Genomic DNA, 19,987 nt, shown 5'->3' on the forward strand with positions numbered 1-19,987 from the left:
TTCACAAATGTGAAACTTGGAAAAGAATTTTTATCCTTATGTATAAAATAACGGGAATTGGAATAGACCATTTCTAAGGTTCTTCTAGCTTTCCTATGATTGTAGTTAGTGGCCGTTCATTTGTTTAGAACCAGAAATTAGATGAAAAAAATGACCTTTAAGCAGCTAAAGTAGAAGATGCTTAGTGGTCTCTGAATTCAGTTAGCAGGTATTTTTAATTCCTGTTGTGTGTGGGTGCATGGCAGACTTTGCTCTAGGTGATAAATAAGACATAATTCTTGCTGTCAAAGACCTTATAGTCTAGTGTGGGAAAATAAGCTATATTCATAAGTAACTATAATATAAAACAGAATATTATTAGTTGAGAGAAAGTAGGCAACATGAGAGTTGAGTAGAGGTAGAGGTTGGATCTTACTGGAGATGGTTTTGGGGCCTTGGAGGAAGATAGAATTTTGACGTGGACTTGGAACATAATATAACTTCACTAACACTTATGTACTTAATAGTAAAGCACTAGAAGTCTTCATTCAGAGATAGTTCTAAAATGCCAGTCGATAGCATAGAAGCAGTGCGTTAGAAGAGAAGGGGAGCTCTTAGTAGTTGTCACACTGACATTAAATGGATAGTGATGTTTCATAGTAAGGAAACAGATACAAAACATATAAAAAGCAGACATACTAACAGAGAAAGCTTATCTATTTGGAGCCATTTAGGATATGGGCAAATCCACTTACCCAGTTCACCAGACCCTTTGATATTATCATTGTTTTGCAGTTTGAGCAATAGAATTTTTATACTAAGACAGTCTGCCATATTGAAAAGAACTATAGACTTCGAAAATACTTCTTTAGTTGTATAACAATCTCTCTCACCCTCAGTTTCCTTATCTTTGAGATGGGGATGATAGTTATACTATATAACTCGAAGGATTTTTGTGGAAAAAAGTACTGTAAACTTAAAGTACTATAAAAATGTGAGGAGGAGAGCAGCTAGGTGGCACAGTGGATAAAGCACCGACCCTGGATTCAGGAGGACATGAGTTCAAATCCGGCCTCAGACACTTAACACTTACTAGCTGTGTGACCTTGGGCAAGTCACTTAACCCTCATTGCCCCACCCCCACCCCCCAAAAATGTGAGGAGGTGCTTTCTGTTCCTCTATTTAAAAAGAAAAGTATGTTCCATTTGCAAAAGTTTTAAGAGATATTGTTATCTTAAATAAGTTTCAGCTATCTGGAAAATTCACATGCAGAATACTTTTATTTTCTTGGTATTTTGAAAACTTGTGAGAATACTTTATAATAAATTTTGTTTAAAGCAGGCAACTAATAATACTACTAATAATAGCATTTCTATATTACTTTAAAAGGTTTGGAAAGCAGCTTATATATGTTAACTACAAATGCACACAGATTTCAGCAATTAAAGGAAAAATTATAGTGTGATCATAGTTTTGGATAGCAAATGAAAATTCTAAAAATCACTAAATAGAATTTTAGTGATATACTTTACATTAAATTTCTTAAATGTAGGCAAAATCAGTGTGAGGAACAAATTTGTGTGTGACTTTATAGCTTTACAACAAGTGTACATAGCTGAATTTAATTTAAAGGTTAATGTACAAATTCCTTTTTATTACAGGGACTGATGATGTTGTAGGTCCTGAAGGCATGGAGAAATTTTGTGAAGACATTGGAGTAGAACCAGAAAATGTAAGTTCAAGCTTTTTCAAATGTTTATGAAAGCTTTAACAGTGAACAATCTGATTTCTGTTACTTAACTTGTGTGAAAATTCTTGGAATCTACAGTTGAGAGACTCCTAGAAAATCTAGAGGGGCTTTTTATTCATTCTCTGGATGTTCCTGGTTTAAGGATTTTTTATTTTTTTTGATTGGTGATGAATTTTCAAACTGATAACCCTTGAAGTTCTGGATATTGGCCTTTCAAATAGAAGGAGTTATAAGATACTCGTTTAATTGAATTCATATCAGATTGTTTTGTATTCTTTTTTTTTTTTGTAGGGCAATGAGGGTTAAGTGACTTGCCCAAGGTCATACCGCTAGTGTCAAGTGTCCGAGGCTGGATTTGAACTCGGGTCCTCCTGAATCCAAAGCCAGTGCTTTATCCACTGTGCCACCTAGCCGCCCCCTGTTTTGTATTCTTAATTCATACTTTTTTCTCCCTCGAATTCCAGGAAAGGACTTCTTTCTTATAAACTCTCTTCTTTCTTAATTCAGTTTTAGTGTAGTAGGAAGTTCCTTAGTAGGCATACACAATGTACATATATAGTATATAAGACTTGGTGATTTAAAATTTTTTTGCTTGGTGAATCTAAATGAGTTAATAGAATTTCAAATTACCCATATTATTGGAAAAAACCACCTTGTTAGTTCTGGTTTTGACCTGGGAAATGCCACTTTAACAGCTACCTAGCACAAATTTCTCAGTTTACAGAGAAGGAAACTGAAGCCCATTCAACTATGATATCTATCTAATTACGTTATTGTCTGATTTATATTTCTCCATAAGCATAGTAACAAATTATAAGCTTTGCTAAAATCCAAGTAAACTATATCCATGGTATTTCTCTCATCCACTAGTTTAAAAATCTCATCAAAAAAGGAAAATAAAAAGATAGTCTTATATAACCTAATCTTGATGGAGCTATGCTGGCTCTTTGTAATCACTGCTTCCATAGATGTTCACCAAATATTTTTTAGTGACTAATTCTAGAATTTTCTGAGGGGTTGAAGTCAAGCTCACCGATCTTTGGTTTGCAAACTCTCTTCTCTTTCCTTTTTTTTAAAGTCAGAAGAGTATTTGCCCTTCTATAATATTCTGATACCCCTTCCTCAGATATCAACAACACTGACTCAGTCGTATCTATGAATTCTTTCAGTACCTGTGAGTATAATTCATGTGAGTCAGGAGATTTAAATTCATCAAAGGAAACTAAGTGCTTTCTTGCTTTTTCTTTTAGCTTAGGTATTAGCTCCACAGTAGACACTTTTAACTCTGTCATGTCTAGCACAAGTGTGCTCTCTTACTACCCCAACTCCTGACCTGAGACAAGTCTGCTAGGGATGTGGTCACTTCTGGGGCCTGAATCAACCACTGCTCCCCTGTGATTGAAAAACATGAAAATTTGCAGTGTTCCACATTCATGAAACTACCACCATTTCTCCAAAGGATTTTGGGAAGGGGAGGGAATTGTCTTTTTGTATCTCTTTTTTTAGAGCCATCCTTGTTCTTTACAATTTTGCAACATGAATATTTGATTGTTTTGTGGTTCTTTCCAATTATTATTGTAGTCATTGCATAGATTGTTTTCTAGGCTTTGCTTACCTATGTCAGTGCATATAAGCCTTTCTTTGCATCTTTCTGTTCATTATGATGGCAAAGATGACAAATAATCCTCAGTAATCAGTGTTGGAGAGATAGATTATGGTAAGAAAGGCATACCAGTGCATTTTTGGCAGAGCCATGAATTAGTACAGCTATTTTAGAAAACAGTTAGGCTTATTGAACACTGAGTTCAGTTGTTTCTTATTCTTCCTTATCTAATCTGTTCCATTGGTTTACTTCTCTATTTTTTAACCAATACCAAATGGTTCCACTTTATAATGTAGTTTGGGGTCCAGAAGTGCTGTTCCATGTTCATTCATTCCTACTCTTTTTCATTATTTCCTTTGATATTCTAGATTTTTTTTTTTGGTTTGGTAGAGGATTAAAAATGTAAATTAACTTTGGTATGTTGTCATGTTTATAATATTGGCTTCACCTAGCAATAAGCACTGATGATTCCTCCAGACATTTAAGTCCTTTATTTCTTTCAGGAACACTTTTTTTTTTTTGCGGGGCAATGGGAGTTAAGTGACTTGCCCAGGGTCACACAGCTAGTTAAGTGTCAAGTGTCTGAGGCCGGATTTGAACTCAGGTCCTCCTGAATCCAGGGCCGGTGCTTTATGCACTGCGCCACCTAGCCACCCCCAGGAACACTTTTTAATTGAATTGATACAAGTGTTTTGCGTGCTTTGGTTTGTTGATGGTTTCAGTACCTATCTCTCCTACAGGCCACATCACCATAGGCATTAGGTCTGAACTGTAGGAGGGCAGTAATGTGTAAAAAGGCTGGAAAGAAGGATGAGACCAAATTGAGAAGAGCTTTCAATGCTAAACAGAGGAGTATGAGAAGGGTAAGGCCTGTGCCTTGGAAACCATTTCGTTGGCTGTGTAGACAATGGGAAAGCAAATAAGAGGCCATTGCAGTAGTCAAGGCAAGAATTGATATGGGCTGGTCCTGGGCAGAGACTCAAGGCGTGGCGCAGAGGGGACAGATCCAAGAGATGTTGGGTGGGGGGTGGTAAAAATGAGGAGTTGAGGACAGTGTTGTGCATGTGGCTGACTGATAGGGTGTTTCTCGTGTCAGGAAAAGGGAAGGTCAGAAGGAATGTGGGTTTTGGAGGAAAGATGATGAATTCTGCCTTGGATATGTTGAGTTTGAGATGCCTTAGGGATATTCAATCAAGAATATTGAGTAGGCTGTTGGTATTATGGGACTGGCTGGCTCAGAAGTCAGTCTAGGGTGATACATAGTCATGAGATGATGAATGAACCTTTGGGAAATAATGAGGTTCCTAAGTGAGAGACATTAGAAAAAAAAAGACAAGGACCTGGGGCAGAAACTTGGGCATGCTTGTAGGCACCAGGGAACAAACTAGTGGAGAGGGAGTGATTGAATATTAGAGAGAGAGTGGAGGAATATGATGGAAAAGAGGGAAAGGAATGGTAATAAATACACAAGGGGTGGGATCGACACAGGAGAAGTGCCACTTTTTCATCAAATACTAGAGTCCACTAAAGGAGGAGATATTGAATTATGATGTCAAGGGTTTGAGAGGAGGTGAAGTAGAGAAGAGAGAGCTCATGGTGAATGGCCTTTGTTTTCTTGGTAAAGCATGTGTCAAGACCCACCACTGGGAGCACAGGGAGAGGGATTGGTATAAGAGGGTGGAGGAGAGAAGAGATGGCTGCTATACAGAGTAGAGTAGAAAACCAGTTAGGAAGGAGTAAGGGAATTGATTATTTTGTTGCAGTGTTGGCCAAAATGAGATGAGATAGTACAGATTTGTAGAGGACCCAAATAGCACAGGGTAGTCTATTTAAGAGCAGAGGAAGACACGTTCTTCAGGAATAGGGGCAGAGGAAGTAATGAGTGAGAGGCATTCCTGCCGTAGAGTTTGGCAAAGCATATGAAGGTGTTGAGGGCTGTTAAGGAGTCCCCTGAACTTGTCTTTTTGAGTTACTGTAATTTCCAGAAACAGCAGATCCAGAGCATGCAGAGACCCTGAATATGTCAAGGACAAAACTACATAATTTGTTGTTGCACTCCAAGCTGGATTCCCTGTGTTTTCTTGGAAGCAAGACAGGCTGCAGCCAGTCTGTGCCAAGCTGAGATAATGATCGTACAGCTGGGGTCCTTTGCAGATAAGCCAACCCTCCTGTCTTCATAGTCTAGCAGTTCCCAAGGGAAAAGAATAAGGCTTTCGCCTTCACCTTGCTCTTCCCCATAGGCAGTGGTCTGGTTCATTTCCCACCTTTGCTGCATTGTTCCCCCTCCCATGGCATGCCCCTTCCTGGTATCCCCTCCTCCCTTTGTCCTATTAACATAAAATTATAAACTTAATTTCTTTTGTAATAAACCTGGTTTTCAAATAAGTCTCATGACGTTGCGATTGCCTGTTGACAGTGGTAATAGGATAAGGGAGTGAGGGAGTAGAGAGTAGAGGATAGTGTAAACGTAAACTGATTCACCTAGGAGGTCAAGATTGGAAAGAGTGGAATGTATATCAGAGCAGAGGGGATGGCCTAGGAAGGAACTGAGTGCTAGAGGGTTTTGAGGTCACAGTAAAAACAAGAGTTGGTTTAAATGTTTGTAAAGTGCTATATATACATTATTTCAGTTTGGTCCTTTTACCAGTCTACATCTCTTTGGTTTGTTCATAATTCTCGCTTTAGTTCTTGAATTGGGGCATTGTGCAAAGGCTAGGCTCTACCCCTTGATTTACTTTGGAAGGGATATGGTCATTCCTGATTGACCTTACCCTGGGTCACCTGGGTTCTTGCATTTTCTTCCTCCTGGGGTTAGGCCCTCCTAAATCTATCAGATTTAGAGACCTGTGGATCTTTAGGGCCCCTTTTGAAGTCCCACAACAGGATGCTACAGAGTATGGAACCCTACAGCATGTTGGTTGAGGATGTACTAATACTTACTGGTCATTGCTGCATTCATATTGGGAACTGGCTACTTCTGTTTACTGGAACTTTCAAGGTCCCTACTATAGGTTTTTCACTTTTTTTTTCAAGTGAGACAATTGGGGTTAAGTGACTTGCCCAGGGTCACACAGCTAGTAAGTGTTAAGTGTCTGAGGCCGGATTTGAACTCGGGTACTCCTGACTCCAGGGCCGGTGCTCTATCCACTGCACCACCTAGCTGCCCACCTACTATAGGTTTTTAATAATTACTGTTAGCCTTTTTTAGCAAGTTCTCTCTTCTTGCTGACTCTGGACAGAAAATTCTTTAGGCTTCATGTGTCACTGGACTATCCCTGGTTATATTGGGAGGCCATGAGCTTCTTTGTGGATCCTGACTTTGTTGGTAGCCCCCTTTCATACTGCTTTTGGGCTATAGACTGACTATTTGTGCAGTTTTGGGGTGGAAAAAGTTAATATAGTTCCTCTTTGGATTTCTTGATTTTTCTTTGGTCTAGTGTGAATTTTCAGTTTTTGCTGGAGTCAATGCATAGAGCTGGGCAAGTCTGCCACCATTCAAGTAGCCGTCTTAGCCAGAAGTCTAAAGCTTCTTTGTTTAACGTTTCTCAGTTCATTTTTCAGTGGTCCCGTAAATGGAAAGATTTGGCAAGGTATGTTTTAGAAACTAAATTCCAAAAATGCATTGCCTTTACAACTTCATTCTGTTCTTTTTTTAAAAAAAAACAGGTGGTCATGCTTGTACTAGCTTGGAAATTGGATGCACAGAACATGGGTTATTTTACATTGCAGGAATGGTTAAAAGGAATGACATCTCTGCAGTAAGTCTTTTTATTATTATTTTAAAGAACAACAGTTACCTAAATTTAGCCTGTATATGCAGACATTTATGTGTATGTAAATTTTGTTTCTGCTTTGGGGAGTTTACTAAGATATCTTTCAAGTAATATACTTTAACATCTGTTGCATATTCTTACTGTTAGGGCAAAGTAAAACTCCATTAAATGTTTAGTGTTTGGTGAGGTCCCCATTTCATCCCAACATTGAATTTGAACCAAAAAGTTGCTGGTATTAGAGTTGTGCCTACAACATGCAAGAATTACATCAGTCTAAATATTTAAAACTGCAGAAATAAAGACAGGCAAATAATTGGAGAAGATATTATTTAATAATTGGATGAGCTATGTCAATCTAATAAAAATGACAAAACCACTGAAATTAATGTAGTTGTATAGTTCTCTACTAGTGAATTACCAAAGTATTATTTTGTAGAGCTAGAAAAAATAATAAGGAAATTCATACAGAGGAACTAAAGGTCAAAAATCTTAAAGGGGAAATAATGGAGCTAAATGTGGGAACAATGAGTCTACCAACACCAAATCTCAAACTATACTGCAAATCAGTAATTAATCAAGGTGATTTAAGAGTGGTTAAAACTTTATTATGGTCAATCAGTGGAATTATTAAATATCCAATATAAATGAGGAAACAAACACATTAGTATTGAGTTTGACAAAAGACCACAGTTATTGATGTAGGGGCTCATTATTTGACAAAAACTGTTGGAAAAACTAGAAAGCAGTCTGGCAGAAATTAGTTGTAGACCAACATATCATACTGTATACCATGATAAACTTCAAATGGGTATATAATTTAGACATAAAAGGTGACATCATAAAGTAAATTAATAAAAGAAGGAAGAAATTACCTTTCAGATCTATGGATGGGCTGGAGGCCCTGGGGGACGGGCCACAAGTAGGGGTAGAGTTCATGACTAAACAAGTGATGGAGGATTGTAGGAAACAAAAGGTTGTTTTGGTTACATACATTTTCCACAAAACTAATGGAGTTAAAATTAGAAGGTAACCAGGAGGCTGGGGGGAAAAAACCCTTTGCATTATCCAAGATATATAAGGAATTGACTCAAATGTATAAGACTTAAGGAGCCATTCCCCAATAGATAAATGGTCAGTGAATATGAACTGGCAGTTTTCCAAGGAAGAAATCCAACCTTCCAACCATTATATCAAGAAATGCTTCAAATTGCTAAAAAATTAGAGAAATACAAATTAAAGCAACTCTAAATTTCTACCTCACACCCATCAGATTGGCAAAAATGACAAATTTTGGAGGGGCTCAGGGGAAAATGGGCATACTAATGCATGTTTGTGAAGCTGTGAATTGATTCAGCTGTTCTGGAAAGTAATTTGGAACTGTGCCCTAAAAGTTAAGAAACTATTGACTGTGTAAAATCTTTTTGCCAACTTGTGTTTGTCATCTCCGTCTCCCTTTTCCTCTCTGAGATTTATGACTTCCTCTTTGAACAAAGTAGGGGAGAGTTTTATTACAGACCTGCTTTTTCCCAAAGCTATCAGACCAGGATGCTGAATAAAAATCAAACCATCTTTCTTATGACAAAAACTAATGATATTTTTAAAATAACTAAATATGTTTTGAACTTAGTACTGTTTCATCCACAGAAGGCAAAAAAATGTGAAATAAGCAGTATCAATGACTTTACAAATACATATAGTCTTTTACTATACAAGACACAGTAAGTAAATTTGTGGGGGATGAGGGAGTGGGGGGATATGGGCATAAAGGTAAAAGGAAATTACTGAAGTATCTAAAAAATTTATTATGATTAGCAGTATAGTATCTGATTGTGAGCACTCTAAGGAGTGCAGAAAACCTCACTTGTTGAGCCAAAATCAAGTAACCACCTGCCTGGGAGCTGTTCTCAAGGAAAGGGAATAGCAACCAATCCTGTCAGGACTGGGGTAGCTCCTGTTTTTGGTTCCCCGAGGTTTCTAAGCTCAAATTTGCCCTCAGCTGCAGGAGGAAGGACAGGAAGAATTTGATCCCTCGGATCATGGGGTAAAATTAAAGTAGATAAGAATTTTCAATAGTTAAGATGTTCCTCTTTCTCCAGCTTTCGTAGCTTGAATAAAGTTGTAGGGTTTGCCCTCAAACTCCCAAGTTTCATACACCAAGGAGGTAGAAACATTTTGTCTTGTGTCCATTGCTTCATATTTACAGGATATTTTGCACCATCGAAGCCAAATTACTTCTTTTGGACTGCTTATGTAACAATTACCAGAATTAGTGTGATCACATTTCATTAAGATGATATTGGAAAATTTAGAATAATAAGCTAAATAGCAAAATGCATTGCTTTGGATGCGTGATCTTATTTAGTTGTTTTCAGTCATGTCTCACTCCCATGACCCTATTTGGGGTTTTCTTGGCAAAGATACTAGAATGGTTTGCTGTTTCCTTCTCCAGCTCATTTTTAAAGATGAAGAATGGAGGCAAAGAAGGTTAAGTGACTTGCTTAGGGTCACACAGCTAGCAAGTGTCTGAGATAAGATTTGAATTCAGATCTTCCTGCTTTGAGGGCCATTGCTCTAGCCACTGTGCCCAGTCATCTAGCACTTAAATTTTGAAGTAAATTTCCTTGTTGACAAATGAACACTTTTTTCAAAAGCTAAGCAAATAATATTCTCCAAGTATATAGTAATCTAATTTCACCCCTCCCCCAAACCCTAAAATCTGAACAATAGAAAAGTGACAATAACTCTTTAAAGTATGAAAGAAAATTGTTTCAACAATTATCTAATTTTTCCACCTCTTGTTTAAAGTGAGAAAAACAATCTTTTCTCTTTCACATTAAGCCCTACTCCACTCACTATTCTTTTTTTTTTTTTTTGGTGAGGTAATTGGGGTTAAGTGACTTGCCCAGGGTCACACAGCTAGTAAGTGTTAAGTGTCTGAAACTGGATTTGAACTCAGGTCCTCCTGAATCCAGGGCCGGTGCTTTATCCACTGTGCCACCTAGCTGCCCCACTCTTTTATCTAAGAAATTTAAACTTGTATTTTTCTCCTCCAGTTTGGAAATATTTTCTCTACTTTTTCTGAGTGGCTTAGGTACTGCATAAACAATGAAAATAGAATTTTGAGTATAGTAGAAAGTATAGATCTAATTTATTGAATAGGAAAATCGAAGCCCAGAGAAGTTGTCATATGGGCCGGTTTTTACATGTGGTTTACACCAGCTTGTTTTATAGAGTTGTACCAACTTGATACTCTGTGTAGTGTTATATGAAATTGTGCTATTTGTTTTTAAAAGCTGTTTTTGGTACTTTCTGATCATTTTCTAAAAAATTTTAGTGTATTGATAGTACAATATAAATAATTTTTATTCCATAGTTTGAAATTTTTAAAAAGAAATAAATTAGTTAATTTGTTTTTAATAATCTAAGATTGGAAAGAAATTCAAATCATTTTTGTAACAGAAACTTTTCTTTTAATAAACAAAAATTACTTTCCCCCTCTTTTTTGTAAACAAATGTATTAATGTATCAATAAGTAGGATAACAAATAAATACTAGTACTTACTTAGTCATGCTATAGTTTATAATTTATTATCAAGCAAGCCAGTTTTTAATATTTAGTAAAATCTGAAAGTACTTAGCATCACTGTGACTTTTGAATTTATTGGTGTTGAATATATATGTTTTATATAGGAACAAACCAGAAAGAAATCCATCATTCCTTTTTGTGTGCTTCAGAATAAAATTCAGATTAAATATTCACAATAATTTTTTGAGTTTTAGATTGTTGCTCTCTTGTTAGGGCACAGAATACTTAGTTAATGGCTACAAAAAGTAATTTCCTGTATAAATGATTTACATAGAAATGTACTCTATTATAAGCTATATTTTGGAAGTGCTGTTTAGATATTTTATGTCTATAGCATATGCATTTATCTATTTGCAAAGTGTTTATATATGTATATGGTATACATACATGTATTTAGTGTGTATACACACATGCATATGTGTACATATTTATACCCATGTTTACATTCTTGTATAAATTATTGTTGTTGTTTCTGACTTTCTGACCCATTTGGGGTTTTCTTGGAAGAAATACTGGACTGCTTTGCCATTTCCTTCTCCAGTTCATTTTATAGATGAGGAAACTGAGGCAAATAGGGTTAAGTGACTTTCTCAGGATCACAGAGCTAGTATCAGAAGCCAGATTGGAACTTATGTCTTCTTGACTCCACTGCACCACCAAACTACCCTATATATAGATATATATAGATATACACACACATATACATATTCATTATACAAATAGATAGAAGGCATTTAGGGTGTGATGAGTTTACCTGTCCAGTGTACTATAGTTTTTATTTTGAAGTTGAAAATGGAGACTTAAGACTCAGCTTTATAGGGTTAATGATTGTAAAAATAAAGTTGATTTGTAAAATACTGTACCTTGTTCTAAGAACACCAGTTTCATTTATTATTTGAAACAGGTTATCTGTTTATTTTACCATTGCCCTTTACCTTTGTTTTCTCTTTGTAGTATATGTTACTACAAAGGGGGTTTTGTGTGGCAAATTATAAACCTGAATTTTATATGTAGCTCCTTTCATTTTTCTCTTTTCTTTAGATGTGATTCAACAGAGAAATTAAGAAGTTCTTTGGATTACTTGAGATCATTATTAAATGAGCCTGCAAATTTCAAACTTATTTACAGATATGCATTTGACTTTGCACGGGTGAGTGTTCTGACATTCAAGCCAGATGTTTTTGCTTTTTATTTTAAATGTTTCCTGAGAGTTCATTTTTATATGCATAGAGGCTGGCTTAAATATCTCCCATGATGCTAGCTAATTTTTCTCTCAATATGTACATTCTTTTAAAACTAACCCTTTGTCTGTGTAGAAATTAGATATGATAGCAAAACATCTATAATAGAAACTAACAATTCATTTAGTTTGATTAAAGTTAGCTTTAAAATGGAAAGACATTTATTTTCTGATGTTTGTATTTATTGAGGTTGGTTGTAGGTCTTGACTATCTCCTTCAGTAATGACTATAGTAACTGTTCAGCAGTTTGTTAGGTAATGATGAAAAGCGTTTTATATTCTGTAAAAACAACAAAAAAGATCTATAAATTTAGTTTAATGGTTCAATTTGATCTTTTCTAATGTAGTTTTGATTTGATGTTAAGACTAGATCATCTTGTGGAAATGATTGGAATATTAAATTAAGTTGAATTTCAGTTGCCATTACACAGAGATGGAGACTTACATTCCATCTATTGTCTTAGATCAGTCTACCTAAATTTTCAGAAACTTATTACTTGTACTTCTGGCCACCATGTGATTTGGCGGGGGGGGCGGGGAATGTCAGAGAAATTTGAAACTATTAAGGCATGAAAGGAGTTGCACTTTGCCTTACTAGAACAAGTTTCTACATAGAGAATAATGAATCTTTGGTTTAAAGAAATATTTCAAAACTTCAAAGTATTTTGAAGTTTTGAAATATTTCTTTAATCCTGTTTATTTTATAGTTATTGGGTCAAACTCGGCCACATGAGAAAGTTACTCCTGGTTTGATAATGTCAGTTTTTAGTTAAGATGTAAGAAAGTGAATTCTGAAACTATAGATGAGATTATTAAGCATATATTGTATGTTTATATATGTTATAAAATATGTATTAACTATTTGAAGACAGTCACTTATCCAGATGGCAAGGATCTTTCTAAAGTGATAGATTTGTTTCTTCACAGTGATCTTTTAAATGTTTTTTTTAACTACATGTCATATAAACAAAATTCTTAACATTTATTTTTAGAAAAAACTTTGAGTCCCAAATTCTCTCCTTTCCTCCTTCCCTTTCCCCTGTACCTCCATTGGGAAGACAATTTTATATAGGTTATACATGTGTCATGCAAACATATTTCTTTTAGTCATATTGTGAAAGAAAACAGACAAAAAAAAGCCAAAAGGGCTAGGTTGCACAGTGGATAGAGTACCAGTCCTGGGGTCAGGAGGACATGAGTTCAAATCCGGCCTCGAACACTTGACCCTTACTAACTGTGTGATCCTGGGCAAGTCACTTAATCCCAATTGCCTTACAAAACCAAAAAAGAGAAAATAAAGAAAAAGTATGCTTCAATCTGCATTCAGACTCCATTGATTCTCCGGAGATGGATAGCGCTTTTCATCCTTCTTCAGAATTGTCTTGGATCATTGTATTGCTGAGAATAATAAAGTCATTCACAATTGGTCATAATAGAATATTGCTGTTATTATATATGATGTTCTCCTGGTTCTGCTCATTTCACTTTGCATCAGTTCATGTAAGTCTTTTCAGGTTTTTCTGAGAGCATCTTGCACATCATTTCTTATATCACAATAGTATTCCATTATAATCATATACGACTTGTTCAGCCATTCCATAATTGATGGACATCCCCTCAATTTCCAATCTTTGCCACCAGTAAAAGAGCTGCTATAGAATCAAGAGAATGTTGTGCATAGAGAAAACAATATTGTTTGATAAAGAATTGTGAATGACTTAACTGTTGATCCCAAGGGACTGGTGATTACTAAGGGGGAAAAAAAAAGAACTGCTGTAAATTTTTCTGTACATATAAGTCTTTTTGCTTTAAAAAAAAATCTCTTTTGGAATACAGACCTGGTAATAATATTGCTATTCCAAATTGCTCTCTACAGAATGGTTGAATCAGTATACAACTTCACCAACAGTGATTAGTGTCTCAATTTTCCCACATTGCCTCCAACATTTGTCATTTTCTTTTTCTGTCATATTAGCCAACCTGATAGGTGTAGGCTGGTAGCTCAGAGTTGTTTTAATTTGTATTTCTCCAATAAATAGTGATTTAGAGCATTTTTTCATGTGACTATGAGGGCTTTGATTACTTTGTCTGAAAACTGCCTGTTCATGTCTTTTGACCATTTATTAATTGAGGAATGGCACTTATTTCTATAAATTTGACTAAGTTCTGTATATATTTGAAAAATGACGTCTTTATGAGAGAAACTAACTGTAAAGAAATTTTTCATAGTTATGTTTACTAGGCACAGGGTGAGCCAAAAGTCATGAAGGGGTGTCAGTATTTAATATTTTGTTTTTAATTTATAATACTGTACCATCATATACAATATATATTGGTTATGTACATATGTATGCATGTATGTATGTAATAAAGAAAAAATAATTTTCAAAAAGTTATTAAAACATAAGACCCCTTTGTGACTTTTGGCTCACCGTGTATTTCCCTCTATTTTCCCCCTGTTTGTACTACTCTCTCCTCCCTTTCACCCTGTCCATTCTCAGAAATGTTTTGCTTCTGATTTTTACCTCCCCCAGTCCTCCCTCCCTTCTATCAACCCCCATCCTTCTTTCATCCCCTTCTCCTCCTACTTTCCTGTAGGGTAAGATAGATGTCTATACCCAACTTAGTGTTTATGTTATTCCCTATTTGAGCCAATTCCAATGAGAGTAAGGTTTATGTGCTCTCCCCCCCCCCCCGCATTTCTACCTTCTTCTTCTGTACTGTAAAAGCTCTTTTATACCTCTTTTATTTCTGATAATTTACCCCATTCCACCCCTCCTTTTCCCCTTCTCCCAGTGCATTCCTCTTTCTCACCTCTTTATTTTTTTAGATAATTATTCCATCATATTGATTTCACACTCACGTCTTAAATCTATATATACTCCATTTAACTGTCCTAATAATGAGATAGTTCTTAGGATTTACAGGTATCATCTTCCAATGTAGGAATGTAAACACTTTAACATTATTGAGTCCCTTATGATTTCCCTTTACTGTTCTACCTTACGTTATGAAGCTCCTCTTGAGTCTTGTATTTGAAAGTCAGATTTCCTGTTCATCTCTGGTCTTTTCATCCAGAATGCTTGAACATCCTCTGTATCATTGAGTATCTATTTTTCCCCCTGAATAATTATACTTAGTTTTGCCAAGTAGGTGATTCTTGGGTGTAAACCTAGCTCTTTTGACCACTGGAATATCATGTTCCAACCCCGCAATACTTTAATGTAGAAACTGCTGAATCCTGTCTTAACCTGATTGTGGCTCCATGATATTGAATTGTTTCTTTTTGGTTGCTTGCAATATTTTCTCCTTGACCTGGGAGCTCTTGCATTTGGCTATAATATTCCCAGGAGTTTTTATTTTGGGATCTCTTTCAAGAAATGATTAGTAAGTTCTTTCAATTTTTATTTTATCCTCCAGTTCTAGAATATTGGGACAGTTTTCTTTGATAGTTTCTTGAAAAATGATGTCTGTTTTGTTTTTTAATCATGACTTTTAGATAGTACAATAATTCTCTTTTTCTTTTTTTGGCTGGTCAATGGGGGTTAAGTGACTTGCCCAGGGTCACACAGCTAGTAGGTGTCAAGTGCCTGAGGCCAGATTTGAACTCGGGTCTTCCTGAATCCAGGGCCCATGCATTATCCACTGAGCCACCTAGCTGCCCCCTAGTCCAGTAATTCTTAAATTATTTCTCCTGGATCTATTTTCCAAGTCATTTTTTTCCAGCGAGATATTTTTCACTGTCTTCTGTTTTTTCATTCTTTTGGTTTTGTTTTATTGTTTCTCGATGTCTAATAAAGTCATTGGCTTCCATTTGCTCAGTTCTAATTTTTAAGGAATGATTTTCTTCAGTGAGCTTTTGTACCTCCTTTTCAATTTGGCCAATTCTACTCTTTAAGACATTTTTCTGTACATTGGATTTTTGTGCCTCTTTTACCATTTGGCCTATTTAGTTTTTTAGGGTATTATTTTCTTCACTGTATTTTTGTGCCTCCTTTACCAAACTGACTCTTTTTTTTCATGATTTTCTTGCATCCCTATTGTTTCTCTTCCCAATTTTTCCTCTACCTCTCTTACTTGATTTTCGCAATCCTTTTTGAGCTCTTCCATGGCCTCAGACCAATTCTTATTTTTCTTTCAGGGTTTGGATGTAGGAATTTTCACTTTATTGTCTTCTACTGAGTGTGTGTTTTGATCTTCCCTGTCATAGTAACTTAGTTCTTGACTTTTAACTCTATTTTAAAGTGGGACTGTGTTTCTAAGTGGAGGGGGCACTGTCCCAGGTTCAGGGTTTTTGGGTAGGTGTTTTTGAAGATAATTCTGGGGACCTGTAAGTTTTCAGTTCTTCCAAGATGCTATGATCTAGGGAAATGTGTGCTTACTTCTTTCCTGTATGTACACTAGTTTGTGAGAGACTATAAGCTCTCTTTTCTGCCCCACATCTGTGACCAGGGTCCCTGCTCCCCTGTGACTTTGCAAGGCCTGGTGTGCTAGTGCTCCTCCTCACCCTCAGACTAAGAGCCAGAACTGTGACTCAGATCCAGGTAGAGACAAAGCAACAGAGGCCTGTCCCAGTTGCCAGCAAAGGAACTCCTTCTGACCAGTTGTCTGACCCCTTTACCGTCTGTGCACTGAAAAGTCTAGAAATAGTCACTGCAACCTCTGTTTCACTTGCTCCCAGAGCCTACTGCTGGTTTGCTGGGGCATGGTCTGGGGCCTATGCTGCACTGTGCTACACTCTCACCCTGTTGCAACAGACTTTTCCTGCTGACCTAAGTTGTCTTGGACTAGAAAATTGTTTCACCCCATCCTTTTCTGGGTTCTGCTGCTCCAGAAATTGTTTGCCTAATTAAAGTTGTTTGGAGGGTTTGGTGGGGGCAGGGGGAGGAGCTCAAGCAAGTCCCTGCTTTTTCTCTACCATCTTGGCTCTGCAACATTCATTGTTGTTGTTTCTTTTTTTTCAGTTCTGAATTCTTTCCCAAATATAAATTTTGATCTATTTGGTAGTCAGAGCCCTTTCTACCTTTCCAGTGTACTTACTGTCTTTGGGGCCAAGTTTGTTCTTGATCATTTTGCAGCATTTAATTTTGATTGTTTTGGGGTGGTGGTTTTTTTATGCAGTTGTAGTCATTGTGTATATTGTTTTCTTGGCTCACTTACTCTATGTTAGATCATGTAAGTCTTTAATGCTTCTCTTAATGTATTCATCATTCCTTATAGCAAAGTAATCCTTACATTCACATTCCACAGTTTGCTTAGTCAGTCCCCAATCGATGTGTATCTACTTTGTTTCCACTTCTTTTCTACCACAAAAGTCCTTCTGTAAACATTTTGGTATATATGGATCCTTTCTTTTTTTCATTTGCCTCATGGCAGGGGGATTGGGTGGGGCGGGGAAGGGGGGAAGGTGTTAGAGTGAGATGTGTATGTACCACTTTGGAATCTCTGACATAAAACATGAAAACTGTTTTCTGGAATGATTGTGTGAATTCATAGCTCCATCAACAATGCAAGTGTACCTGTCCCTACAGTCCCTCCAACATTAATTATTCTGGTCCCTTGTTATCTTTGCCAGTTTTCAGAGCGTTAGGATTGTTTTGATGATGTGCTTTTCCCTTATTAATGATACAGAGCATTCTTTCATGTGATTGTTATCAGTTTAAACATCTTTTGAGAATTTTTTTTGTTTACATCCTTTGATGAAACTATTGGAGAGTGCTCCCCCTTTAATCTGTACCTTCACATGCATATATCTTAATATGCAATGAAACAAACCCCCTCCCCACCATTTTAAAATCAGTGTTTATTTTGAATGAGATATGCCCTTCCAATCTATTTATGGATCTCATCCCACTACATTTTTTTTTGTATTTTGTTTTTGTTTGTTTTTGTTTTGGTTTTTTGTGGGGCAGTGAGGGTTAAATGACTTGCCCAGGGTCACACAGCTAGTAAGTATCAAGTGTCTGAGACTGGATTTGAACTCAGGTCCTCCTGAATCCAGAGATAGTGCTTTATCCACTGCTCCACCTAGCTGCCCCTCATCCCACTACATTTTAGTAATATTTGTGAGATACAGTTACTGCCTAAAGGTAAGATTTCTAGTTCATCTGGCTTATAGCCCATATTTTGTGCATTTGGGACATCTGAAGTTTTATTATTGTTTCTTTGCTTGTAATTTGTCTCATGAATTTCTGGGTGTATCAACTGCTATTCTTCCTACATTATAGTTATTCTCTATGGTATCTAGATTAGTAGATATACGGAGGCAATTTTATCCTTTCCTCTTACTTTTCAATTAAAACTTTTAAAATTAGATTTTGCAAGACTTTGGGTAAGTACATTCTTTCATAGAAGCCATTGTTAACTGTATTACACCCTGTCCAGAATCCGTTAATTTTATAGGAGGTGTGTGTGTGTGTGTGTGTGTGTGTGTGTGTGTGTGTGTGTGTGTGTGTGTGTGTGTGTTGTATTTGGAGGTCTCATAGCTTTGGGTGGGTGTTGTGTTGTGTTTTGTTTTTTTTCTTCAAACTTAGGATTTCATTGGAGAAAGGTATAGCCTGGTGTAGCAGATAGAGAAGGAGCTAACTTTGGCCTCTACATAGGTGTCAGACCTAGTTCAAGGTCTGCCTCTGGCACATACTGACAGTGGGACCTGGAGCAAGTCACTCTAAACTCAGATTGACTTCTGGGAACTCTCTTAGCAAATGTTATGGATGACAAAATACAGCACCCATTCCTAATAAAAACACTAGGGAGCTTAGGAATACGTGGAGCTTTCCTTAAAATAATAAAAAGTATCTACCTAAAACCATCATAAGCATTATGTGCAATGGAGATAAATTAGAGGCCTTCCTAATAAGATCAGGGGTGAAATAGGGATGTCCATTATCACCCCTATTATTTAATATTGTACTAGAAATGTTAGCTTTAGGAATCAGAGAAGAAAAAGGAATTAAAGGAATTAGAATAGGCAAGGAGGAAACAAAACTATCACTCTTTGCAGATGATATGATGGTATACTTAAAGAATCCTAGAGAATCAACTCAAAAATTACTTGAAACAATTAACAACTTTAGCAAAGTAGCAGGATATAAAATAAATCCACATAAATCATCAGTGTTTCTATACATGACCAACAAAGTCCAGCAACAAGAGATAGAAAGAGAAATTCCATTTAAAGTAACGGTAGATAACATAAAATACTTGGGAGTCTACTTGCCAAGACAAACCCAGGAACTCTATGGACACGATTACCAAACACTCTTCACACAAATCAAATCAGATCTAAATAATCGGAAAGATAACAATTGCTCATGGATAGGCAGAGCTAATATAGTAAAAATGACAATACTACCTAAATTAATTTGCTTATTCAGTGTCATACCAATGAGACTACCTAAAAATTATTTTATAGAGTTAGAAAAAATAATAACAAAATTCATCTGGAAAAACAAAAAATCAAGAATATCCAGGTTTGAAATAATGAAAAAAAAATTCACAGGAAGGTGGGTTAGTGGTACCAAATCTGGAGCTTTACTCTAAAGCGGCAGTCATCAAAACTATCTGGTACTGGCTAAGAAATAGAGTGGAGGATCAATGGAATAGGCTAGGCACAGGAAACACAGTAGTAAATGACACTGGTAATGTAGTGTTTGATAAACCCAAAGACTCCAGCTTCTGGGATAGGAACTCAGTATTTGACAAAAACTGCTGGGAAAACTGGAAGATAGTATGGCAGAAATTAGGCATAGACCAACAGCTTACACCTTATACTAAAATAAGGTCAAAATGGATACATGATTTAGATATAAGAGGTGATACCATAGGTAAATTAGGAGAGAAAGGAATAATCTACCTTTCAGACCTTTGGAAAGGAAAACAGTTTATGACCAAACAAGAGAATAGAAAATATTATAAAATGTAAAATGGATGATTTTTGATTACATTGAATTAAAAAGGTTTTGTACAAACAGAAGCAATGCATCCAAAGTTAGAAGGGAGACAGAAAGCTGGGAAACAATTTTTATGGCCAGTACTTCTGATAAAGGCCTCATTT

The 19,987-nt window shown here is 36.3% G+C and overlaps 1 protein-coding gene across 4 annotated transcripts in view; it reads left to right on the plus strand.

The window, feature by feature from the left end:
- Positions 1-19,987, plus strand: part of DCUN1D4 (defective in cullin neddylation 1 domain containing 4) — a 95,295-nt gene that overhangs the window by 56,424 nt on the left and 18,884 nt on the right. For all 4 annotated transcript variants that reach the window (XM_043971179.1, XM_043971180.1, XM_043971181.1 and 1 more), the window contains 3 exons: positions 1,641-1,711; positions 6,999-7,090; positions 11,733-11,841. In XM_043971179.1, coding sequence (XP_043827114.1) covers positions 1,641-1,711; positions 6,999-7,090; positions 11,733-11,841 — 272 coding nt within the window. The remainder of the gene's footprint in view (positions 1-1,640; positions 1,712-6,998; positions 7,091-11,732; positions 11,842-19,987) is intronic.

The sequence above is a fragment of the Dromiciops gliroides genome, chromosome 6, assembly GCF_019393635.1.
Source record: "Dromiciops gliroides isolate mDroGli1 chromosome 6, mDroGli1.pri, whole genome shotgun sequence".
Taxonomy (NCBI): Eukaryota; Metazoa; Chordata; class Mammalia; order Microbiotheria; family Microbiotheriidae; genus Dromiciops; species Dromiciops gliroides.